Source organism: Chanos chanos, chromosome 5, assembly GCF_902362185.1.
Source record: "Chanos chanos chromosome 5, fChaCha1.1, whole genome shotgun sequence".
NCBI lineage: Eukaryota > Metazoa > Chordata > Actinopteri > Gonorynchiformes > Chanidae > Chanos > Chanos chanos.
The window spans coordinates 6229109-6255840 of NC_044499.1; the positions used below are offsets into that span (position 1 = coordinate 6229109).

Genomic DNA, 26732 nt, shown 5'->3' on the forward strand with positions numbered 1-26732 from the left:
TATCAATACACAGCGTTCCAATATGTGCTTATGTAGTGATTACATCTATACAGTTTCATTTGTGGTAAGCACAATATTAATAACAGTCAAACTAGAACACACAACGCACAATGAGAAATTATGAATTTTTGTTGTATTTTAAAACTAAGTGCGAAATATTAGTCAGTTGCTTTGTGTTTTGACATAGTGAGCTGAAAGATCACAATTAACCTGTAAGAGTTCATTGAATAATGTCATGAAATTCATTTGAAATGTTTGCAATGTCAAGTCTTGACAAGGTCTTGTGAATTCCTCTTTCTTTCCGATATATCTAGGCATGGAAGGGCTTGTGTGATCCAGACCCACCCCTACGTTGTCATTTTTCCAGGCCCCGTGTTCTTTAAGGGTCCTCAGATTGACATCTCAACCCGTGTAGCGTTACTTTGACGACAGCCATGGCCGAGAGAATTAGTTTCGGGGCTGTGAAGGTGTCACGACCTCAGGGTTCTCTCCCGCCCGAGCCCATCGACATCATACGAATAAAAGCCCGTTCCAGAAGAGCTCGCATCAACGTGGGTGGACTGGTCCATGAGGTTCTTTGGAGGACCCTAGACCGGCTCCCTCGCACCCGGCTGGGCAAACTCAGAGACTGCAACACCCACGACGCCTTGATGGAGATCTGTGACGACTACAGCCTGAACGAGAACGAGTATTTTTTCGACAGGCACCCCGGAGCCTTCTCCTCCATCCTGAACTTTTACCGGACGGGGAAGCTGCACATGATGGAGGAGATGTGCGCCCTGTCGTTCGGCCAAGAGCTCGACTACTGGGGCATAGACGAGATCTACCTGGAGTCGTGCTGCCAGGCGCGCTACCACCAGAAGAAGGAGCAGATGAACGAGGAGCTCAGGAGGGAGGCCGAGACTTTGAGGGAGAAGGAAGGAGAGGAAGAGGACGGTGGATGCTGCCCAGACAAGAGGCAGAAGCTCTGGGACCTGCTGGAGAAGCCAAGCTCCTCCGTGGCCGCAAAGGTAAGGCCAACAGACATTCTACCGAACCCGCAGACGCTGCTGCGCAAACAAGCACCGCCCCTTTTCTCCCTTAAGGACAGCGAGGCTAAAATGCCACTGTATCAAATCATTTTCAAGTACTCCAGACGGTTTTTAGTACGCCGCTTGTTTACTATAAAGGATTGTTCTGTCACTCCTACCTGTAAGTTAGGGAGTTCCTATTACTCAAATCATCACTTCACACTGAATGAGAGGTGATGATTACAAATTGACAGCATTTACCACCAAACATTGGATATAAACATTCTCATATGCCAAAGACAGGTTGTCTGAGAGACAGTGATACGATGTAATGTGAGACTGAGAAGAAACAAAGTAAAAGGCCACGTTAGTGCCCTCTATGCAGGCTTCAGAGGTGATTCGCCTGCAATGCTTCATATACGCAAGGCTGTCAACATTGACGAATTAGCCAGGGCTTTTATGCTACCAGTCAAGGGGTGTGTTTTTTATTTATTTATTTATCTAACTTATTTATTTATTTATTTTGCTGCATATAGCCTACTGTTTCTGCCAAATTATGAGAGAGATTTATGGTCTTGGCAGCTCTGTGTCAAACTCTTTTGGGTTGGCAAAGGGACATGCTTTGTGAGCTGGCTTGCTATTTTTGTTTTTTTTACTGGAAAAGCACACTTTAAAGACAATAGCAATATGTTTAGACATGTCAAGTTTGTGTACCTGAATTCATCGTTTATGTCATTGTCTTTTAATAACAGTAAATACACCTACACTGTGCATTTTATAATTACAACGCATCAAAATATTACTTGTATTCTATTAATTGTTATTATCATTTGTTTATTTTTTTTTAAATTTTACTTGAACAAGAAGAATCACATAGCTGTTACAGTTAACAGACCACTTAGAGGCTCTATGAGACCTTGATTAGATGAATCAGGTGTGTGTGTGTGTGTGTGTGTGTGTGTGTGTATGTTGAGCAAGCAGAAGCCTGCATAAACTGCAATTCAGAAGGAAGAAGAATTACACTACATTACCCTGCTTTAGGGTTTTTTTTGTTTTTTGTTTTTTTAGTTTGACTCATGCTTTTTACTGTCATGGCTCCAGTATTACTTGTAGCAGCAGTTGGCTTCACAACAAATTAAACAGTATTAGCTGTTAGCTCACACTCATGCCAGAGAAAAGAGGGATATTCATACCAGAGAAGAATGATAGAATAACGGTATTTTAATTTTATTTACTTTTTCTCAGAGAGAACTTCTAAATCAGCATCCTCACTCTCTGGATGTCGCCCCATTGCTAGTGGGAACCAAACAATGATTCATTCTCTCCTTCATTCCTTAATTCACAAGCTTAATTTAAACACTTCGCTGGTGGCAGCCAACCCAAAGCAGAATAAACAACGGTCGGAATTCTATGCTCTCTCATAAAACACTTATGCACTTACTAAGCATCATACTTCTATTTGATTGGCTCTATTTTCCTAGCCCGACACAATGACACACAGTACACTGCATGCACTGTTGAACAAGGATGAAAAGATGATCATTTCACTTTGTGTATTACTGCTACAAAGTGCTTGCATACATTTAAGAGGAGTGAATGAGATCATTTTGTTTATTAACACACTGGTCTAATGGTTCTGGTGTGAAAGGAACACTGAGTGGCAAAGAGCTTTTTTTTTTTTTTTTTTTTTACATCGGTTCCGTTCCCTCCCCTTTCAAACAGTACACCCAATCCTCACGGGCCACCATTGCCCACTTCCCAGAATACGGTCAAGGAAAGCAGTTAAATAGCCCATTAGTGGAGGACTCTAATGCACATTTGTCTTTTCTCTGTTCTTTCTGTTGTTACTTGTGGGGGTGGGAGAGCAGTGTTTTGGAGGAACCCAAACCTCTGATAACTGCACAGTGTCACAAGAGGCATGTCATGGCTGGAAATCTTAGATGAGTGGGTGGGGGTATGGGGGGGGGGACACAGTAATTGGTTTTTGTATCATGTGTCAGGTTCACGTGAGAAAAAGGTGTTTATCACAATAACGTGTATTAGCTCATGAAAGTTATGAAAAGGAGATGACACAACTCATAGTCTGAATGCTGATTTAGTGGAAACAATGGAATGAGAGAGAGAGAGAGAGAGAGAGAGAGAGAGAGAGAGAAAGAGAGACAGGGAGAGAGAGAGAGAGAGAGAGAGAGAGAGAGATGGAACAGATGGTAAGGCTCACAAACCAGTCTTCTTCTCTGCCCACTTGCCTCATTTGAACCTATCTGAATGCATCCACCTCCTCTGACCATGGTGTTTTCCGTCCTTTGTGGCAAAAAGTTTGCTACTCAAAAGGACAAAGGACGTCGCAGGTGCTCGCATTCATTTTGTCTGACAGTTTTACCTTGCGGTTTCTGGCTGGGAAGCTCATCAGGCAGGTAGAGGCACAGGTTCAACAGAATGTAAAATGACGGTTGAGTTGTCACGTTGTCACGGCGATTTACAGACTCTATGATTTACTGGCAGTAAATCATATCAATGAGTCAGCAAAATACATCCATTCTCTCTCTCTCTCTCTCTCTCTCTCTCGCTCTCTCTCTTTCTCTCTCTCTTTGTAACATTAGCCGTGATTGCAGCGGAAGGAGCATTGCTATTGTTATTGACTGGTTTTTGTTCATGGAAGACTGTGTAATTTAACACTTTTAGCCACCAAACTGGCTTTTCTGCACGAGTCAGAAGTCATTTTACTAGTCATTCACAATTTCAGGTATCCTCCCCACAGTGCTACTGTGATCTAAACAGACTCTACCTCCCAAATTCAGCACATTGAGCAATACCACATTAGAGGATTGTAACTGTTGCCATGGAGTTTTCCCAAAATGTTTACAATCAGTTTTAGGGAGCATTACTATAACCTTTGTGATGAATGAACCAATAGCGTTCAGTTATGCAAATTTACAGGTATTGTTCTCTCTCTCATTTTTTTGCATTTGTGTTACTGCTGTTTTGACATGGACCTAATGAGGTTGCGTGTGAAGGAAAACGCTTACTGGCTAATGACTTCAACGCCGAGCTCCTTTAACCCCAAGTGACCTCAGTGACTCCCCTTGGACTGGAGGCTAAGACTACCCAATCCAATGTCATAAGTTCACCAACCTGGCCCTTCTTAAGTTCATCATCATCATTTTTCTACTTTGTGGAGAGAGAAAAGTTATCTTTTTTGTTGAATAGAAGGGTGTAGATATCATAAAGACATCAAAACAGACATCTAGTATGTTGAAAATGACATAGACATAGAAGGATTTTGCAGCGAGATTTTAAATATTTTATTTCTTTTCTTATCTTTGTCTTTTTTTTTTTTTTCTTTTTTTTTGTCTGATGGAAAAATACGTGTAGCTTAAGGAAACTATCTGACAGAAAAGTTCTGCACATTTCCCATGTACAATGCCTAATTTAGCTGAGCCTCCCAGAGAGAAAGGAGACTTAATCTCCTTTGGTGGTTTTACCAAGTCTGCTCCCACAAATAGAATACCAGCGAGGCCCTGCCATGTCTGGCTTACGGCTGCACGATGCCGTCTAGCATCACGTGTTGAGCAGATCTCTTAATCAATTAGCGGGGGTGGTTTTCTTTCTTAAGAAAGTGATTAAGAAGTTAAGGGTGCATGTGCTTTTAGTGTCTTTATCATAATACGCTTCTCCTCTGCTTGTGTTTGATAACTGCAGGCAGGACAGATACAGTTCATTTTCAACGAATTACCGCAGACTCAGGCATAAGATTGAACTTAATCCCACTTACTTAACCCTTTTTTTATGTGTCCTCCAAAAAGAGAGAGAGAGAGAGAGAGAGAGAGAATGAACAGATCCATTAACACGTATTGTGTCAAAAAAAAAAGCTCTACGGGCATTTTAGAAATCATTCAGTGAAGCAAGGGTTGAACTGAGCCTTTAGATAGATCTAATTTATTGACAGTTTCTTGTCTACTTTAGTACATTTAAACTGCCCTTTCCACCTTGACATTTCCCTTGGTGTCTCCCTCAGAAGACTTAATGGAGTGTGTCCTCTCAAAGGAGGACTCTAATCCTCGAAAGGGGAGTCTAACCCCCCGTTCATCACATGGTCAGGGGAGGGAGGGAGAGGGGGAGGGAGGGAGAGAGGGAGGGGTGTCTGCTGCTCTGTTGGATCACCTGATATTTCAGTGATGAAATACAGCTTTTCATAAAACGGGAAATCAGGTTTGACTGAAATATATAAGAATAATATTAAAAGTCATTGGTCGCCATACTTTTAAGTTGAGCACCGCGGCACTGAGATATGGCCATACATGTTTAAGAGTCTTTTCGAAAGTCCTGGAGGTGATGGTAACTGGGTTGTAGAAATATTGTCTTTTTTTGAGGAAAAAAACTTCTAAAAAATACACAGTGATACCAGTAAATCCAAAAAAGCGCAGAAATGAATATTTATTTCTAAAAAGCATCAGCTGTTGTTGGTGAGCATATAAATGATAGAATAAGTCTCAACATAAACAATGAAAGATGTAAAACAGTACATAAATGAGTGTATATTTACAAACAATGTGTTCAGTAACATTTGTGTGCATCTGATCTGCCACTTTATTTCAATGGTACAGAAATGATGACTATGACTGCAGAGGAGAGCAGGGTTTTTTTTGTTTTTTTTTGTGGGATTAGAGGGATATATTACGTACAGATTGAGATTACCTCGCTGATACAGCCTTCAAAGCTTCCGCCTTTATTTGGCACTAAAAACGTTGTGAATCCATGCAGACGCGAGTGTCACCATCATCATCGTCATCATCATCACCATCCTGCAGAGGGTTCCGTCCTGCTACCAACACGTGAAGGATTTCCACTGTCAGTAGCAGCTTAACTGCTAACTGGCTGCAACTGGCCTAACTGGCCTCATTTGAGGATCCATTTGGCCTCTTACTCAAATACAGAGAATCAATGAACTGAGCAGTTGCAATAGAAATCCTAAGAAAAAAAAAAAATCTTTTCCCCATTATCCACATTTCATCAGAGGCCTTTTCTGCTGGTGTCTTTTCTTTGCAAGCTGTGATTTAGTCTGTCTGTATGGGAGTCTCGCTTCATCGTGGGCTTCTTTCCCTTCCATTGTCTGCCTGAGATGTTTAATTATGCATCATTTACTGTACAGATAGAGAATCCAGACTAGTCAACACCCCATTCTTGACAGAGAAAAGAAACTGCTCAACCACATATGCCCATATCACACAAGAGATAGATCTTGGTCACAGCCAAGTACTTTCAATTATTTTTTTGCTCCATTATGGACGATATGTCTCGTTCTGTCGGAAAGTAATATGAATACAAAACTGAAATGGCTCTGTATACGTTTGCTATTTTGCACCGTGACACAAAACATATATGTTATCAACATCCCCCCGATGGTAAAGTCAGTTTATGATTAAAAACTTAGCTTAAAGCTCAGTGGTTTTCTTTCTCCTTTTTTTTCTTTTTTTTTCCCCCCAAGTTTACGTAATGCTCTCAGTGAAAACCGTACAATTATGAAAACAGACTTCAAAAGCAGCAGCATCAATAATAATAATAATAATAATAATAATAATAATAATAATAATAATAATTGTAATAGTAATAATAATTGTAATAGTAATAATTCAAAGTAGCACTGAAAGCTGACTGAATGGATCTCCAGGAAAGCGCTGAATTAATAATGCATATGAAAGTCCAGTAATTGTGTGCGATATCATCACAGTTATACTAAGACAGATCTGCACTTGGAGAAATGATTGCTCATTTGTGGCCGTGCTCTGAGCGGATGGGGAGACTAATGTGTTTCAGTGGAAAGGAGGCAAATGAACTTTATATGGCCTAGAAAAAAAATCTCACTTGGGATTAAAAGTTTAGCTCTACTGGGCAGAGCCAGACATTCTGGCATACGCATGTATCATTTTTGCATTTTAAAGGTCATATTAAAATAAGAATTTCTCGTGAAGTGGGTCCCTCCAAACCATCTCTGCACATAGCAGGCATAGCTTGAGGGATTCCCCTCCAGTAAAAAGATAACTGTGACGTTACCCTTTACTGGGGCATGCTCTGGAAATCCCTCTAACCAATCACTTAAAGCATTATGGAGGTCAAGAGGTGGAGGAGAGAGAGAGAGAGAGAATGACGCTCAGAGAACTTTAAAGGGGCGACCAAGAGGTTATTAATAACTGCCTACATCCTCACACCCTCTAGACCTCAGTCACTGGTTAGACTTCAGCTTCTTTACTGCATTATATCAGGTGCCACCTCAGTAGGACTGAGAGAATCTTGCCACAGTTTACACTTTCTGTTTCTTAAAACACACACACACACACGAAAATTGAGCAACAATTTTTGTTTTGTTCAATTGACTGGTTTGACCATATATATATATATTTTTTTAATGCTGGTAGTAGGGTAACTATAAAGGCATATTCCTTTTTGGATGTCATGACCGGAATGTGGTGTCTGAAATGTAATGTTCCGCCTGCATTTAGCTAAAGAGGAGCCTGGTCGTTTGCTCCTCCTCGCATAAAAAAATGTAAATGTGCAGTTTTTTTTTTACAGATTTTCATCCGCTCTGCTCCGGAGAGTTACAGCAGGGATCATAATCAGAGAAGACAATGTTACTTTTAATTACAGCCATGCATCATAAATTTGTCATTTTATTGATCGAGTGTTGCAGTAAAACAGATGGATGAGAATCATTCAGCTGACTAAGGTCAAAGAGAACGTCCGTCTCCGATTTTCCAGAATTTTCCGTGTTAAGTAACCTTGTTCTGTATACGAGGAAGGCTAAACTGGTGTCAGGAGGTGAACTGCAGACGTCTTGAGTGGGTGTCGAAAACGCCCTGACCTCTGGCCTGTCTCTTGGCTCAGAGAAGATTCCGCTCCACGCTTCAGTGCCACGTAATGATGATCCTAAAGCAGGAAAACCAACAGGGTTTGATGTTTAATTTGAGCAATGAGCCGCCAGACGTAGGCATAATTTCTCCTGCTATATTTTATTACCTGATTTTTCACAGTCTGACTCAGTAATCAGCCCCTAGAAGTTAATCTTATCACTTAAATGAGGTTTACTTGTTGGCACTAGTTTTGTAGAGGAATGTGTAGATGAATGTCAGTCTTGACAGTGTTGCAAGAATGTAAAACTGATCTATTTCCTAACATATTCACTAATTAATTCCCATTGATTTCACATACAAGTACCATGGGGGGAAAAAAAAAATCAATTAAAACCTATGACAATCCCTCATGTATTCAGGGTAGTATCAGGTACAGTATTCAAACTGTAAGGTTAACTTTCTCAAAGAAATCTAATTTCTCAAGGAGTTGTCATTTTCCCCCAAGATTTCTGACATTACTGGATTAACTTCATTCCCTTAAAAGTGCAAATGTTCACTGACCCTTTTACGAAACACTCGGAAGACAGGCAGAGTTTTGGGAGAAAGCCACAGAGTGATTCGTAGATCCTGAGACGTGCCCTTGTTCCTCTCAAACGCTAAAAGGTTTCCCTGAGGGTTATAGATAGAATGCCTGTTCATACTGCCTGTTCAAGAGTGAAGTGTAATCCGGTTAGTGTGTTGCTATGTGATACAGCTTTTTGTCTTAAACACAGCCTTCCTTTAACACACCTGGGATGAACCTATGATTCAAACCAGTTGAATTCACTGGTTTGAATCATATTTGAATTAATAATTCTTTCCTAATACAGTTCAGTGCCTCCTGGCCAGTAATCTTATTTAATTAAACAGTGATAAAGTCCATGTTGTACATTCATGTGATGCCTGTTTGGATTTGCTTTAACAAACTTGGTTCTGTTTTTAGTATATGATTAGCCGCAATAGAAAAGGACACCAGAGAAAATTAGCCGTGGAGGAACAGTAGGAAAGAGCTCAGTAGCTCCTGATACTTAAGGAACATTTTCACCCAGGTCTGATCTGAAAAGTCAGGTTTGTAGGATAAGCCATGACTTGCAAAAATCTATCCAACTTTCAAAGGGTGTTTCAAAGACAACCTTTCACTGCAGTGAAACGGAGAGGATCACTTTGAGGTGTTTGGGGATGTGCCCAGTCAAAGGCACAGGAGCACAATTGGAACTCATCTGGCCAAGAACATCTGAGAAAGCGTCCAGATGATGCACCAATGGTGACACGGATACCTCCCAGATGGCTGCACGATTATATCATTCAAAACCTTCATTAGCAGCAGTTAACAACAATTTTGTCTAGATAACGACTGACAAATTTATATTGTCCCTTATTCTAATATTAACATTTTTCTTCTGCTTCATATCTTTTTTGTCATTGTTGTTGTCGTCGTTGATCTTTGTTGTTTTTTAACTGCGTGATTAGAACCAAGCAATGGATGAGCTAAGCTAAGTCATTAAGCCCAATATGCATCAGAGGTCAAAGTATAGTGCCAGTCTCAGTGCAGCACCCCCACAGCAGTGAGGGGTTAAGTGCCTTTCTCAAGGGCACGTATGCTGTGCCAGGGACCTTAACCAGCTAATCTCCAGCATATGCCTCATTTCTCCCAGCGAGTCGTGAATCAAGCTCCACGATTACTGGTCCTGTCCCGTAACCGCTAAGCCTCTCCTGTCCCACAAGAATACAGTTAGTTATGGCAGCACAGGCTTGAACTTCAACAGTCTGATATATATTTAGTCTACACATCACTTCTCTTCTTTTTACAACTGTTCTTCTTCTGGGAGAGAGAGAGAGAGAGAGAGAGTAACAGGAGAATAGTTTGCGCCTCAAATCTATGAATTATGCTTATTTATGATGCTGAGACACACTATTACATTTTGAGGAAAGGGAAATTCATATTGCAATAGTTCCAGTGTGTTGTATTCATAATCATGGTCATGAATTTCAAAAATCTTATTTATTCTCAAATTCCACTGCAGCTAATTAACTTTTAAACCGGTGTTGTTGTTGTTTTTTTGTTTTTTATTGCTGCTTGTTTTTGTCACAACGCTTATAAATGGTCCTCTGTGACACAAAAGAGAAAAGCATCCCCTCACTTTATCTCCTTTTTACTACGGTCGTGGTGTCTGAGATAAATGATTAGAATACAGGGATGCTACCCATTAGAGTGTTGTTCTCTATTATTGCCTTGTTCTGGACTCCTCCGTGAGTCATAGTCTTAAATGCAGGTCATGTTGAAGCCAACCCGGTGCCTGAGATGATCCAACTAGCTTATGTGTCACAGCTTAAGCGTTCTGTATGCAATTAAAGTGACGTGACAACAAAATGTATGTTATGAACTCCTCCTCCTCCATTATAGCCCACCACAGCTAAAGCAACCACGACTGTCGGTGGACTTTCTTTCAAGCTTAGATTTTTCTGTCCTTAATCGTGACGCACAATCTCCTGTTTCACCTGTCTGCTTGTCAGATTTTTTTTTTTTTTTTTTTTTAGTAAAGTATTTGTTTCTTTTGTTGCGTAACGTTTTGTTTTGGGTTTGTTTTTTGTTTTGTTTTTTTGTTTTGTTTTGTATTTTTTTTTTGGGGTTCCTCAATTAGTTATCTGTGATGGCGGTTAAGAATAGACTGTAGCAGTAGGACAGACTCAATAGATGCTTGTACTCTGTGTTTGACAAGCGGTTGTCTTCACCAAACTGGTGCTCAAGCTGCTTCTGGGAGGAAGCCTGAGTATCTGGACCCATGAGCATGTGGTTTTAACGAACAGGCTCAGGGCTGGCCTGTAAATCAGCAGCCTCCATTAGGGGCACATTATTGACTAATCACTATAATCGCAGCTCTCTGCTTCCTTCCACCCCTGCATATGCAAAGAGACAGGCCATCTGAAAGCAGCCAGGACTGCATGTACACACACACACACACACACACACAAAACACTCACAGGCAATATAAGCAACGTTTCGGTCTCTGTTTGTTTTGTGTTTTCCTGTTACTCCAACTAACTGACCATCTCTGTTGGATAATGGAAAGAGTGTCCCTTAGTCAGCACAGGCTCCTTGATAAATGTGGTAGGTTAGTGCCAGATAAATCTGCCCCTATAAAAGAGCACTGAATCAAATGGATCCCGTGTCACCCTTCCATAAATACACTCCTGATATTGATCAAGACGTTCTTGGGTTTCCAGGCAGAGTTTCCTCTTCCTCTGTGGGTAAGAAATGATAACAATGTTTTCCAGAAATAATTCAACCTTCACTCTCCCTTCAGAAAGACGGGACAGCGTCTCACGGGGTGCTGGGTTACTCCATGGCCTCGTACATGTGTTTGTGTGGGGGTGATCTTCTCAGTGTTGAAATAATCGCACACTGTTAGAGTCATACCCAGCTGTTGGCATGGGGTTATACAAGACTATTACTTTTCCATATTGTGCCTACCCACCCTTTTTTGTTTTATACTGTGTGCTTCGTACTAGGAAACATTATACTAAAAACAGATATTAGTGTAACTATGAGTGGGAAATAAAATGGTCACATTTCTTCATTTCCTGCTGTAGATCCCTTGCGAAACGCATTGGAGGGTCACTATTTTTTGGTCACTTTAAAGGAAATTTGTTACACGCCCATGTAACTGCATAATCAAGGTTAAAGGCGAAAGACGCGGTTGGTTTGACTTAAGTCCAACTGATGATAAGAAGGGTATTTGCACATTCCTTGTTCATTGGTGTGCAGGAGCTGTCCATGGTACTAAGTGCCGTTACGGTACTAAACTATGTCTGTTAAGCACTACTATCTTCTGTAAGCCTAACATGCATCATTCAACTTCAAGATCATATGTTTGGTCGCTCCATCTTTCTGGGCATCCCCACTCATATTCATTCTTCCCATAACAATGCAAGTTAAATCCAACCTCCCAGTACAGATTAGAGAACAAATCCTCATGTGTTGCCAGATTGTGATCTGTAAACGGTTCTTCTGCAGATATAGTTTCTATGTGAGTTTCCCCCGAGCTGTTGAGCTGGGTGGCCAAGACAGGAACTCAGCGGACCTGCTGTGGTTCCGAATGAGAAAAAAAAAAAAAAAAAAAGAAAGAAAGAAAGAAAGAAAGTACGTCCAGATCTGATAATTAATCTTCTTACCTCTCTTGGACCAGCTGTTCTAAGGTCACTCAGGCCAGCCAGGTCAGGACAGCTGGCAGCCCAAAACGTACAACGTCAAACCCCCCCCCCCCCCCCGCTACAAAGACAATCACCATCCACCACCACCTCTGTGTACATTCCTTTATCCGTTCACTGCATCCCTGTCACGCACGGGAAACTCCTCACCTGGGTCCTTTTATTCTTTGTATACTAAAATAATGGGGGATGCCATTGCTCTGTTGCTGTTTTTCAGCAGCGGTGGGGCTTGCTTGGGTGGTGTTTGACATTTGAGCAATAGCTAAGTGCTGCGCCCAGAGAACACATCGTAAACGGCTGTGGGTTTTTTTTTTTTCTTTTTCTTTTTCATCCCCTGTTATTTTTTTTACAATGATAGCTTGAATGGACCTGATCTTTAAAGCGCCTGCTGGGAGCAACCCACTGCTACCATGCAAAAAATACTACTGTTCTGCTGTAAACTGTTTCATATCTTCAATGAAAGGCAAAGAAGGGTTCACATAGAGCTCTCTTATTAAAATGGGATGTCGTCGGCAAGTTAATAGATGCGGTTTCATTTACATTCAGAATCAAATCTCATATGTTTGGGCCTGCTGTAGCTTGTAAGCAACGATATATTAAATATATAGATGTCTCACACTATAACTGATGAATTTATGATCAAAAACAAAAAAAAAACAAAAAAGAAAAATTGTTCTGGACCCATTTTAAGGAGCCCTCCGCCCTCACCCTATGTTCTTGTTGTTCATTGTTTTTCACTTCTTTATTTCTGAGGGATAAGAGATGGTAATGTGTGGATGTTCTCGGCGGTAATGAGTGTATTCCTGGGAAACCGAGTGCTTAGGCGACTAAGAGGCTGCCATTTGCCATGCTTAATTTGAGCTTTTGCAGACAGTGGCCTTTCAGCGTTCAGGGACTCTCAGAGTAGAGAAAGAGAGGATTACAGCAAATCAGTTCATCAGGAGAAGCAAAGGCACTGCCTTACAGATGCATTAGACGAGCCCATGTCCAAGCAAGAAAGAAAGGGAGAGAGAGAGAGGGAGAAAAAAAAACAAAACCCCTATATCACAGCGTATTCATCTATTTGTCTGTTTGTTAATTAATTTAGTGAACAACCTCACTGCAGAGGTCCGATAACATACGTCTTTTTTTTTTTTTTAAATCAGAGTCACTCAGTATAGAGTTTATAAAGTTTTGACTTGATGTAGTGGGTTTGGATGATGAGAACATGAGCACAATATTTATATGTAGAATGACATAGTTGCCTTTGTGACATCATTGAGAGGAGACACCGTCCAACAGGTAACTGTCGGGGGTTAAGCCGCGGTGAAGCCAACTTGGATGATCTCTCGCCGCTTCCAGTACACTTCCTTATATGAGCATGTCCTGGCCCTGATTCAGGAATCTCCCTGTGTCAAGATCACCGCTCATGTAATCACGTTTGTACAGATCCACCGATCAGGACAGTCAGCTAATCCTCTCTTATTCCTCCTTCGGTTTCTGTCTCTCTCGCACTCGCGCTCTCCTTCTTTAAGGGTGCCGTGCAGTGTTTGGTTATGTAGAGCAAGTTCTTCCATAGAATCTGATTAATGAGCAAGCCATGTAGCCTCACTGGTCAGGGAATTGATGCCCTTCAAAAAGGTCTAGCCTTAAAGGTTGGTGTTTTCACACACCTCCCGTGGGACCTCATATCCTTCTCTTACCTAACACGAGGCAAGATCAGCAAAACTGATTTGGTATCACGTTGTCTGTTTATTTATACATAGCACAGGTCAGGTTTATTGATTTATTTAGAAATTGACAACTGTGTAAAAGCAGATAAGTAAATGTGTAGAACTGTCAAGGTCACAGTCGTTTCACCCTCTGGTCACACAGAGGTTATGTCCAAAAGGGATAGAGAAAATGCTGCCGTTGTTATCCTCATTTAACTTGTACGACTTCAGTGCCCTTTACTAGGTCTGAAGGATTTCGGTGCCCCTTATTTTACTCCCCTCCCCAACCTGAGAAAGCTTACTGACCTATGACTGGACCCCCCCCCCCCCCCCCCCCCCCGGGCACCGCAAATACAGCCAGACAAGCGTTCATCCTGACCCACCGGAAACAAGCCTTGTGTCACGCGATAGCTGTGACCAGAGCTAGCCGCGGGCTATTCAGGGAACGCGACTTATCCCTCCTGTACGTCACCCTGATGTACAAACCCGCTCTAATGCCTTACCAAGCCTTCACTTTCATTGCGGTGTCTAATTGAGTTTAATTCCATGACGGATCATTTGCCGCAGTTTTTTCCATCTTGGGATAATTTAAGCATTATTATGAAGGAGGCTACCCAGAGAGACAAAGGCATACTAATTCAGGAACCTTACATAAACAAAAAAAAAACAGTTTCTTTGTGTTTCTGGGCTTTCTGGGTGGTAGCACATTTCAAAGAGGGGTGCTCAAGTCTGGCCCTCGACTCCAAATTCGATTCCAATTTTTCTAATCATTGGCAGGTAAATGTAGTGCATTTTGATTGGCCACGGTGTCTGATTGATAGATATAGAGCAGACTTCCATCTGCTGTACCCAGCCCCCCAAAGGACCAAAAGTTCAGTGTCCCTGGTTTAGAGTAATGCTGTAAGAATTCCTGGCAGTTGAGTGGCTTTCTATGAAAATCGAATGCCAATTGCTTTCAGCGCTTCTCAGCTGTTCACGTGGCACCTACAAACCACCTGGCATTGTTACCTTACTCAAGAGTCAAACTCAACTTAAATCAGCTAACTCTGGTCAAATCACTTTTAACTTCATTACACACTGTGGAAGTGCTTGACTCTGCTTTGTCTATATTGGTATTTAATAAATAAGACATTCTTGTATATGTCTTCCTTGCCAGAGTTATCACAGTCTTTGGAGTGTGAGTTCACATTGTCTTCTCTGCGGGGAGGACATTTCAGGATAATTCTAATAGGATTTCTTTTCTATCTATAGTAAGGATATAGAGCGGTTAGAAGTAGTTACTCACTCCTTTCCCCCACAGGAAGAATCAACAAATAATCTGATTCCTCTCTCTTAGACATTATCATTTTAAAACATGTGTTGGTAACTTGACCAAACAGAATGGCAGGATATTGCTTTACAGAGCTGATTGTACTAGTTTACAAAGAGAAATGGAACCTTTATTGTTGCACTGATAAATATTGATACTGGGCATTATGATCACTCTTTGTGACCTGGACAAGTGGAATATGGTACTTTAAAAATAGGCTGGTTATCTAAAAATAAAACAATAGCCTATGAAGACCAAAAAAATCATGCTCACATTGCACATATATTACAATGCTGTGGATGATTTCTTTTTATGAGAACCTAATTTTAAGTTAAGTGGTGATTATATATCCATATTCCATATCAAATGTACAGAGAATAAATTTTGTGTTTTCCATTTCATTCTTACTTTGAAGTTTTAAAAGCTACAGCTTTTTTGACCTTCATTGATCATAGTCCGCATGGTTTGTACTACGCATATGTCAGTATGTAACTTGATATTGAGCAGGGAAACAAGTTTTTTGACAGATCACCACCAAAGCAGAGCATGCCCCCCCCCCCCCCCCCAACCCATTCCCGCAATACCAGTACGTCAACAGTCGTACTCCATGTCCCAGTCTGCATGATCCTCTGGCCTCTGACAACTTGACTGCAGGCGGGGGGCCAGAATTCTGGACTAGAATCGATTGCCATTGTTTGTAGAGTGAGACCACTGATGATGAGTAACCTTTGTCACGTTGGCAGGGAACATTACCCTCTGTCATCCCTGCCTTATGTTCTAGCCCCAATTCAGTGGCTTTGCATCTGGCTCTAATATGCCATCAGTCAAGAAAACTAGCAGTTGTGCATCCTTGTGGAACCCTTTCATCAAGGCGAATACAGGCCATAAAAACGAGAGTGGTTTAACTGTGGCCTAAGGCACCGTTGTTTAAAAGGGAAATTAATGACATCATTGCTGCCGTGAAAGCTGAAATACTCCCCTAGTGTGTGGTCATAGTACACCTCCCACCATACCTCTACCTAATATTGAGGATGAGGGCAGATAGAAAGAGGAGAATGTGAAGGAAGACGGATGGTCGATCGCTGTTGGAAGACGCCCACTTCCTGGGTTATTAAGGACAGCGAGAAGACACCAGGGCTCTGGTAGTCTTCGTGCTTAATGAGAAAAAAAAAAAAATGTTGAAACTTAAAACAGTGAATAGTTGATACACTTTACCTGCTCCCAATGATCCTTGAAAAATGTGAACAAAGCTATTTTTCATAGCTCAGTACATTCTCCAGTGAAGAAAGGAAATACCTTTGAAAAGACATTGAATGGTATTTGTAGTAGCTCTAATATTAAAACAATCAAAATGTGATCTTTAAATTCCCTTTTTGTGTACTCAGACATAGGGACAGAAAGAATGTGGTGTTGCCTGTATTAGAACATAAATCAACTTGACAGAGCCACACAAGTACATTGAACATATCCTGGCTTTTTAAAGCACTAAGTCTTAAAACAGAATTACCACACTACAGTGCTTTAACACACACACACACACACACACACTCACACACACACAAAACCCGCTTGATATTTACAAGAACATATTTACATTACAACCTCAGCCCCCTTAGAGAAATGAAAATGTATCACCGTTTAAGGAGTATCTACACTCTAGCGCATGTGCATCAGATCATGAGCCTTTCAACAAAAGATTTTTAATCTTAATTCTAAGCCCAGCTTTAAGATGGAGGATCGTGTCTTTCCCACCCTTTATACTCTCTGTGATAGCATCAATTGATTTAGTGGTGTGAAATATGATATCACGTAAGGCAACTCCATCTGATTAGTATTATTTGATTACACTGAGAGGCGAATTGGATCACCTTAAAGGTGCATCCATTCCATAAACTAACTAAGTATTTGATCAATAACAGCTTGGCAGTGCTTATTACCTGAGCTTTCTGTGATGTGATGTGTACACAATCAATACTGGAACATGCTCTGTTCAGCTTGGGTTATTGCTGATGTAGGGGAGTACTGATGTAGACATGTCAAATTCTTTCTTTCTCTCTTTCTTTCTTACTTTCTTTCTTTTAATAATCCTTTTGTATGTATGTTTTGTTTAGTAATAACAGAAAGTATTTACATTACATTGTCTCTAGTGTGTAAAGCTTTAAATTTGTTTAATTTAAAATAAATGAGTCTGATATTTGCCTGTGTGTGAACAATATGCATATTCACTTATTTAGATATTATCCTTATAAGGCTTTTTTAATATCTTAGTAAATTCTATAACATCACAAGAAGATCACTGAGTCCTTCATATTAAAAATTTTTTGCAGTTCTCATTATTTCAGTGTGACTTTCTGTTTCCCTCTGGTTCTGCTATAGGATAAGGCTAAATGATACTAACATCAGATGCTACACAACTGACACAACTGATTAATTATGAATCTGTGGATTAGCAGATCATTTGAGCGGTTAACATTTACAAACAGGGACCCAGCTCTATTTAATGATGTATGAAAACCGGGCTTTTCTTTACAGTCATGTAAGATGACCATGCTGAGGATTTTAGGAAATGAGCAAAGGTCACATTTCATTTTCAGACTGAGTTAAATGTGTGTGTGTGAAAAGTTTCTTCATATTCAAATTCACTCTCTTTCTCTTTACAGATCTTGGCCATCGTATCCATCCTCTTCATCATTCTTTCTACTATTGCACTCTCTCTTAACACCTTACCTGAGCTACAAGTGACTGACGAGTATGGAAACTCGAATGACAACCCAACCTTGGCCCACGTCGAAGCTGTCTGCATTGCTTGGTTCACAATGGAGTATCTCTTACGCTTCCTGTCTTCACCGAACAAGTGGAAGTTCTTCAAAGGGCCTTTGAATGTAATCGATTTATTAGCGATCCTGCCCTACTACGTCACCATTTTCCTGACGGAGTCAAACAAGAGCGTTCTGCAGTTTCAGAACGTCAGGAGGGTTGTGCAGATTTTCCGGATTATGAGAATTCTGAGGATCCTGAAATTGGCGAGGCATTCCACCGGTCTGCAGTCTCTTGGGTTCACTCTCAGGAGAAGCTACAATGAGCTGGGACTGCTGATATTGTTTTTAGCCATGGGCATCATGATCTTCTCGAGTCTGGTGTTCTTTGCGGAGAAAGACGAAGACGCGACAAAATTCACCAGCATCCCGGCTTCCTTCTGGTGGGCAACAATCACCATGACAACAGTTGGTTATGGAGATATCTATCCACAGACGCTGCTCGGTAAAATAGTTGGTGGACTCTGCTGCATTGCAGGTGTGCTGGTGATTGCCTTGCCTATCCCCATTATTGTGAACAATTTCTCTGAGTTCTATAAGGAACAGAAGAGACAAGAGAAAGCCATCAAGCGAAGAGAGGCACTCGAGAGAGCAAAGAGGAACGGAAGTATTGTGTCAATGAATATGAAAGATGCCTTTGCCCGCAACATGGAGCTGATGGATGTTGTGGTTGACAAAACCGAGGAGAAAGGTACAGACAACCATCTCTCTCCCAGTAGATGGAGCTATCAAAAGAATGCTGACTTTAGCTCCAAGTCCTTTGAAGCTAAATATCAAGAAGTGGGTCAGCTGGGATCTCCAGAGAGAATCAAGGCAAGCATGAGTCCACAACGCCTAAATGCAAAATCACTTGAACAGATGTACAACCAGATGACAGTCGCACCAGCTCATAGCAGTCAGAGCACTGGGGCTACCACCCAGAGAGCAGAGAGCACTCTGTCCAAACGAGAGGAGCTCGAAATGAAGGTAGTACATTCTGACCCCGGGATAAAGGAAAGAACCATCACAGACATCAGAAGCATCTCGAGCATCGACAGCTTCACAAGCTGTGCCACCGATGTTAGCGAGGTTGAGAAAACTGCCCTGCTCTCCAGTGCTGGAGGAACACAGACGAGACACCCCAGAGCTCCTCCTCCTCCTCTGGACCTCAGTCAGATCACCTCCCTGGACACACGGGCATCTGAGAAAGCCAAGCGGCCCGCCATCCTCAAGGAGGGCCTTTACGAGTTTGTTCAGTGCAGCCCAAAGTGTAGCTCCCTTTCTCAAGGGGAGGAGAATCAAAGTTTTGATCTGAGCGGTGAAAACCTTACAAGCTCCCTGAGAAGCAACAACCCAGTGAAGGCAAAAGGTCTGAAGGTCAATTTCACGGAGTCCTCTGAGGAAGGTGCCTCCAATCTGCACTTAGTGGTGACAGATGACTCTGCCGCTCTGCCCCCACAGCCTGTCAGCGCCGGCCTGAAAGAGGAAAATCCTCAGCCGGCGTACCGACCGACCCATTCACCTGATCCTCTACGGCTGGGGAGTTCACCACGGCACAGCCCAAGATCCCCAGGGAAAAGGTTTGAGAGGGAAGGGTCAACCAGTTCAGTGGGCATGGGCCCGTCTCCTACCGAAAGACAAAGGGGGAGAAACCATGTCGACAGTGTGGCTCCTGCCACGCCCACTTCTCCTAAAGTAGCTGCCATGAACTGTGCCCCAGGGGCAAGTGGTTCTGGGGTTGAAGGCACTGCAGATAACAGTCAGAGTGGACAGAAGGTGGACAACCATCTTCTTTCTCCAGATATTCACAAATCGTCTGGGGAGGGAAGCTTGTCCCCACCATGCGAAACTAGCATGTGATAGAGATAGAGGAATATTCCTCGATTATATGAACAATACTTAAAGAGTACACTGAGGAAAAAAAAAAAAAAAAGAGGTACACCAATGTACTGACGTAGTGAAGAGGATTCTTTTTTATCTGCATGGCTCCAAGTCGTCAACTTTTGACTCTTGTCAGTGTCACTGAAAACTAAAAAGACTGCATACTTGCAAAGAACAATTGTGACATGACTGATCTTCGTGGCAAGTTGCACTGCTCAGAACTAAAAGTCAGCTAGTATTGAGAGCATTGATGAACATATTGTAAATTTGATCTTGTTTATCTTTCTCTCTCTCTCTTTTTCTTTGTTTTCCTTTTTTTTTTTTTTTAAATTACTTTAGTCTAGCTTGTTGATGAAGTTGGTCTGTCTGGATTATACTGTGTCTGCAGTAGGGACAGCTCTTACAGTGCAACAATCAAGGATTCATTTCTAGAACAAAATGAAACAGATGAGCTTGAAGAAGTAATGCAAGCTAATAGTTTAATGGATTGGGAAAAGAGGTGGCCATGGATTGCATTTATCTGAGAAGGCTTGATTTTAACAGAAAGTTATTTTTAATATTGGATTTACTTATGAAGTTACGTGACAAGTGCTACAAAATGGATGCAAAGTTAGTTCATAGCTCTTGAACATGAGCACAGACATGCTCTCACAAATATGCCTTGTTACAAATGATCATTTTTTTTTCCCCCCGGCTGAGTGTGTACCCTCAGTGGCAGTACCATGTCGGCACATTTGTGCCACATGTAGAATTTTTTTTAATTCTCCCAAAATTGAACTGATAGACTTTCTTACTGTATTTTAATGTCCATCAGCAAGGGGTGGGGGGTGGGAAGAGAAGATTTAAACAAATAATTCACTTCAAACAAACATCAAACATCTACTCAAGAATATCAGTCGCAGCTGTGGCAAGGATGAAGAGACGACCTCTACGAGAGGAGATCAGCATGTATCGAGCACAGCTTTTAAGTGTGGAGAAACCCCATAGTTATAATTTTATAGAGTTTAATCGTTAAAATATCATTTTTGGCTTGTCTTTTGCGTTGCCTTCTGTTCAGAGACACCTTTTTTTGTTTTTTGGTGTTTTTTTTTTTTTTTTGCTAAGCTAGTAACGAGACAACTGTGAGAAATGGTCCCAACGGTGTGAAGCTGAGGCCCCCTGCTGGTAAAAGAAAAAGGCACTTTATTTTGAGGATTCAGCTGTGTTTGAATGGGTATACCTCTTGAACACTGAGTGAATGAGCATTTTGTATTGCCATGCATGACTGCCATAAAGTATCGACAGAATTTTGAAAAAGAACTTGGCTTCTTTAAACTCAGCAGTGTTTTAAGAGAACTGTGAGTATTCTACAGTGAAATACTGTATGTTTTGGTTTTTTGTTTTTTTTTCTCCAATGATTGTACAGCACTATCACAGAAGTACTTATTACCAACCTCTATGATCTGCAAATATGAGTTTTGCCGATTTGGCTGTACTAAATAGGGGTTTTTGTTTGTTTGTTTGTTGTTTTTGAAGATAAAGTAAAGCAAGCGTAAACATTCTTCCATTTCTTCAGTTTTATGTGCCTTTTCATAAATAGATATTTATGAGAAGGCAACGTTTTTGGGGTTTTTTGTTTTTGTTTGTTCTGTTTCATAGCACTGTACATAAAAAAATCTAATTTTTTTAGAGTAAAATATGCAAAGTATTATTGAGTTCTCAGGTTTTGTACAACTTGAAAGCACGAATATCATGGCTTGTTCCCTCTCATGGATGTCATTTAACCTTGCTGTCACTTGAAATACATAATACCGCATATATTCATTACAGAATGTCTGGGAGCACTTTATTTCGAAGTATAACAGGTCCTAGAGCTACTAGTGTTTTTTTTTCCCCTAACTTTACACGAAAGGGGTTTGATTAGATTTCATTTTACATACTATCAGCCTGAACAGCCTGTGCTGGCGTTACTGGAGTGTCATTTTACCCTGGTTGAGTTTATTGTGTTCCCTCATGAACTTCAGTTGTTAGCTCGTATGAGTTTGTGACATTAGATATTTTTATTGTGCAAATTTCGTTGAACTAGTTACTGCATTGTTCCAAATAAAGTAAACCACCATACAACACACTGGTGTCAGAGACTGATTACTGGAAAAAAGAGAAAAAAAGCACCCCCCCCCCCCCCCCCCGCCCATTCCCATCCCGCCTAAATTGAGTGAAAAACGTCATTGCCAATAGGGTGAGGAGCTCAGACACCTGGGAGGAGCTCGGAGTAGAGCCGCTGCTCTTCCGCATTGAAAGGAGCCAGTTGAGGTGGTTCGGGCACCTAGTCAGGGCGCCTCCCTGTGAAGGTGTTCTGGGCACAACCAGCTGGGAGGAGACCCCGGGACAGACCCAGGACACGGGAGAATTATATATCTCGGCTGGCCTGGGAAGGCCTTGGGATCCCCCAGGAGGAGCTGGTGGATGTAGCCGGGGAAAGGGATGTCTGGGCTACCCTCCTCAGCCTGCTGCCACCGCGACCCGGTCCCGGATAAGCGGCAGAAAATGACGATGATGATGACGTCATTGCCAGTATCCAAACTACAGGCATATTCAGCACGAGTAACCATTTGCTTTTCAGGTATTCAGGAATTTATCTACATTACACATACTATCTAAACAGTTTTTATCTATGCAGGATTAACTTCTGATCCTCATAGTGTATCATCCATCGCACGACTGCCAGCCTGGTAGTATTCTGAAAAGCACTGAAGTGGACGGCAACAGGCGGCAAATTCTGTCAAGGCTAACACTCCTCAGCGTCAAGATCTCACATTAACTATTCGGCCACTAGATGGCAGTGTTGGTCAGAACATCATCTTATCCCCTAACTGGACTGCTTCACACTCTGACTTAGGACTCAGTTTGTGACACAACAGCTTTTCCTGTTCAAAACTTCAAACCTTTGACCGGTTTTATCAGTAATGTTCATGGAGGAATATGAAAAAGCACATGGAATGTTGGGAGTCATGAGAACAAGGCTGGGAAAAAAAAAAAAAAAAATCAAAGAACCATGTAGAATATCAGTTCCAGTGAAAAGGAAAAAAAAAAAAAAAAAAAAGGAAAGAAAAACATCAAATCTGATTTTGTTATTAAACAGCTTTATTTCCATCACACAGACCAACAGAGAATGAAACGTCCCGGAAGACCACTGCAAAAAGAAAGAAAGAAAACATAGGTTAGGATCACAAGATAAAACGCATTCCCATTAGATGGCAAGACAGCAACAAGAGCAGAGAGTGCCTAATATACACAGAAGTAATCAAAGTGAATTAGACTTATTCTGGTACAAGCTTCAGTTAGTGAACTACAAGTGGTCACAGCACTGAATTTCCTATCGGGGGTCCCCTGTTCGTCCTTCGCACAGGCGGGAAAGACAACGTTTGGCAAATCTTAAAGCTGATCGACTTTAATTTGGTGTCCATCATTTTGAACTATTACTATCCAACACCCTACAAATTTCAGCAGAAACAGTTCATTTTGGCCAGCCACCGGATGTCAGTGTCATTGTATGATCTAATTTAATGTCAGATTCCAGACATGTAGGTTACATCCTTTCCCACTCAGACAATTCCATAATGATCATTCACAAGACTTCGTGACATACTCATTCTCTGTACATTCCTCTCTCATCTAGCTGAAACACAAATCTTTTGAAAGCCGCAAGAACATCCTATTACCAGAGGTGACATGCAGGAAAAAGGTGGCTTTTGAGCTGAAGCTGATTAAAAAGAATGTATGAATCCGAGTTTGCTCTGATGACACAGATGTGTTTGCTATTTTTTTTTTCAGTCTCTCAAACGCACATATGGTGGGTGACGACAGGACGTAACTACAATAGTTCCTTAAACCAGTGACTCTTCTACACAAAGACTCACAGACCAGTTACACTTATGGATAATCAGAAATAAACTAAACCTGATGTGCGTAGAATTTTTAAAAAAAGGGGGAGGGGCTGAGGAATGCTGTTAAATATTAAGGCCACGTTCAAGATAAGATCCTGATGCATCAGCACCGTGTGGGGTGATGTCTGACCACAGTAGTCTGCATCTAAACCAGCCCAATGCTGCCAATACACTGCCTAGTCATTTACAGAATCGATGCTGAAATATTCTGTGATGGTCATTTAAATGAGTAACAAGACCCTCAACAATCTCTTGTGATTATCATTATTATTATTAGTTTTTTCTAATTTAAATAACTAACTTCCTTCTGCTGGATGCTTCCAGTTCTGACATAATATGAATTGACATGGTTCACTACGGTCATGATCTTTCAAAATTCAGGACATTACAACACGGTTGGTCCAGATTCACCCCACGGACCTCCAGAAGGAAGACTGGCTAGACTCTACTGTAATTCTCAAACTTTTTCTCACCAGGCCTTTCTAGTTCATCCTCCTGATCATTCTGTTGATCTGGTCCTCCCTGTTTCCAGCGTCACCACCCTCCACAAAGTGCGTGGTCTTCTTGTTCATGCCACCGCGGGGAGAGGACAGCTTGAAGGGCCAGAGGAAGTTGTTTGCGACCTTGAAGTTCTTTCCGACGGTGTAGATTTCATGAATCAAATCCTCCACGCAGATGATGCCGTACTGCCCTGGAACAGCGATCGACAGCTTTTCAATACTTACGCTGAAGTCAACAACATGACATGAGCAGACTAAAAAAAAAAAACGACTTGATCGCCTTTCCAACTGCAGCCTTATTTCTTTCTGCGACAATAACTTATAACAAAACAGATGACGTACCAAGGGTCTTCTCCACAAGGGCGTTGTCGGTCAGGCCAATGCGCTGCTTCTTGATCTTGCCATAACCACGCTTGTAGATCAGCTCACGCACGGACTTCAGGTTGGGGTAGCTGCAAGCAGAAATAATCTAAGTACAGAACCCTGTCAAGGAGTCAAACTAAATTTAAGAAGGGCCCACTTTTCTTCTGGTGCAGCATCGCAAAAACTACGCCTTCCCGCGTGGTACGTTATAAAACACGTAACCGCAGAGATTCTACAGACACAACACACACATCTCCATAGACGACGCAGTCACGTTTCAGACCGTCACTTACCCCCATGCAATGTAGGGTTCGGCGATTCTGAGCATGTTGATGGAGGCCTTGTTCAGTTTGACGAAGACGCCGTTGAAGATCTGGCGCAGACGCATCAGCTGCAGCACCTTGCGCACTTTGGGGCTGACGCCATTGATACTGGCCGAGGGGCGAAAAGGGGGCGTGGGGGAAAAAAAAAAAATCAAACATCTTGTTAGTTAAACGGGTCCTCCCAATCGTTCATATGCCAGACACCCTGCGTTATGTGGTTTCAGAGGAGTTGGCTTAACTTTTTCAGGACAATCACCATGGTCGATAAGACGGGGAAAAAAGAGCAACATCATTAACCACCTGATCGTGGAGACTGAGAATGCTGAGTCTCAGTAGCACACACACGTCACTGAGAGCATCTGGAAACAGAAAACGACAGCGGCAACATTATTCTGCTCACCCTCTGATCCTGATGACGAAGGCCAGTTTGGGCTCGGCTGGGACGTAGTAGTTGCCTGCTTTGCGAGCCATCCTCGCCATACGAATCTCCTGCCTGTACAACTGCTTGTACTCCTTGTGATAAGCCTCAGCTCTCTTGTAGATGAGCTTCCTGGTGACTTTACGGGCCTTGGAAGATTAAGGGAAAAAAAAAAAAACACACATCAAATTGATTGAAGAATCACGACTGATTTCTACCAAGTGACTCCGTGAACTACATGGGTATGAAGACAATTACACTTTAAACACGTTGTATTTATATTTACTGTTGCATTTTATTGGTAGGACGTGCGAGATACATGCAACTCTACAGAGTGCTGGTCATAGCCAGGCGCGAGCATCACTTTGTTTCTCGTGAAGTTACACACCTTCTTTTCAGCCACCTGGGCCTTGAGACGCATGGCTTTGACGGTGGCGAAACGTTTGCGCCTCTTCAAGAGGCTTTCGGGGACCGAAGGTACTTTCTTCTCTCTATGAAATTGGGTAAGACAATACACTTTTGTAAGTTACATTGCAAGATCATCCTCAAATACACTTCAAGGCCTACGGGAAGTGACAATTCTCCCTAACGTGCTGTATTATGACAACTGGACGTCGCTATTCAGTCGCACCGCCAACAGATTCACCAAACCACTGTACTTGTACAGTTTGTAATAAACTACATATAAGACACTGCTGCTGTGTCTGTCTGTGCTGATCTGGGAGTCACAGCCTAGGCCGGTAACCTTTTCCCTTAGCATATCAGCGGGCTTTCTATTAGCTTGCATGCTATGCTAACTTCAAACATGTCGAAGACAGTACAATGACAGCATCGTTACTACATACGTATAAGTGTAATAAAAGCAGTATTCCATGTAATAATAAACTGTAAAGATGTTTCGGCAGGGACATAAGGAAGCAGCTCAGTTTTCTACCGTTTCTGCCTATCTTTTCAATCACACGTTTCTACAGCACAGCAAACTGAGCAAAAGCAGATCATTCGTTATCAAATTACTGGCCATCTCCTAAAACATTAGTAACAAATATGATTATAATATGGATCATTCATGTCTTTGTGGCATATTTCGACGGTGTTATTTAATGGATAGATGATGATTGTAAAGATGTAAAAAGATTTAAATCGCTAAGCGACTTCACTTACGTTTCACCCGCCATTATCCCCACAGTAAAAGAGAACACTACGCATGCGCAGTGGATATTTATAGCGAGGGTCCATCGCATTTCCTGTTGCCGAAAGTTGACTTTTTGTTGCCTAATGGTTTTATGGAAAATGCAATTTTGTTTACATCCAAACAAGCTTTATTTTACCGCAGCAACTTACTTTCATACAATGCTGAATTAAAACATTTTATTAATTATATGAATCTAACTCTCACAAATACAAGTGGAGAGGATGAGATATC

At 41.6% G+C, this 26732-nt stretch overlaps 2 protein-coding genes across 2 annotated transcripts; one reads left to right on the forward strand and one right to left on the reverse strand.

Annotated features, from left to right (window-relative positions):
• The first annotated feature begins 434 nt into the window (after positions 1-434).
• On the forward strand, positions 435-19758 carry kcnb2a (potassium voltage-gated channel subfamily B member 2a). Its single transcript, XM_030775524.1, has 2 exons — positions 435-1010; positions 17764-19758. The coding sequence occupies exons 1-2, from the start codon at positions 435-437 to the stop codon at positions 19756-19758; spliced, it is 2571 nt and encodes an 856-aa protein (XP_030631384.1).
• A 3123-nt stretch (positions 19759-22881) lies between these two features.
• On the reverse strand, positions 22882-26496 carry rpl7 (ribosomal protein L7). The gene is made up of 7 exons (XM_030773648.1): positions 26471-26496; positions 25698-25800; positions 25292-25458; positions 24862-24999; positions 24548-24657; positions 24179-24396; positions 22882-22951 (listed from the first exon to the last, which is right to left on the reverse strand). The coding sequence occupies exons 1-6, from the start codon at positions 26482-26484 to the stop codon at positions 24188-24190; spliced, it is 741 nt and encodes a 246-aa protein (XP_030629508.1). The 5' UTR covers positions 26485-26496; the 3' UTR covers positions 22882-22951; positions 24179-24187.
• Positions 26497-26732: the final 236 nt, after the last annotated feature.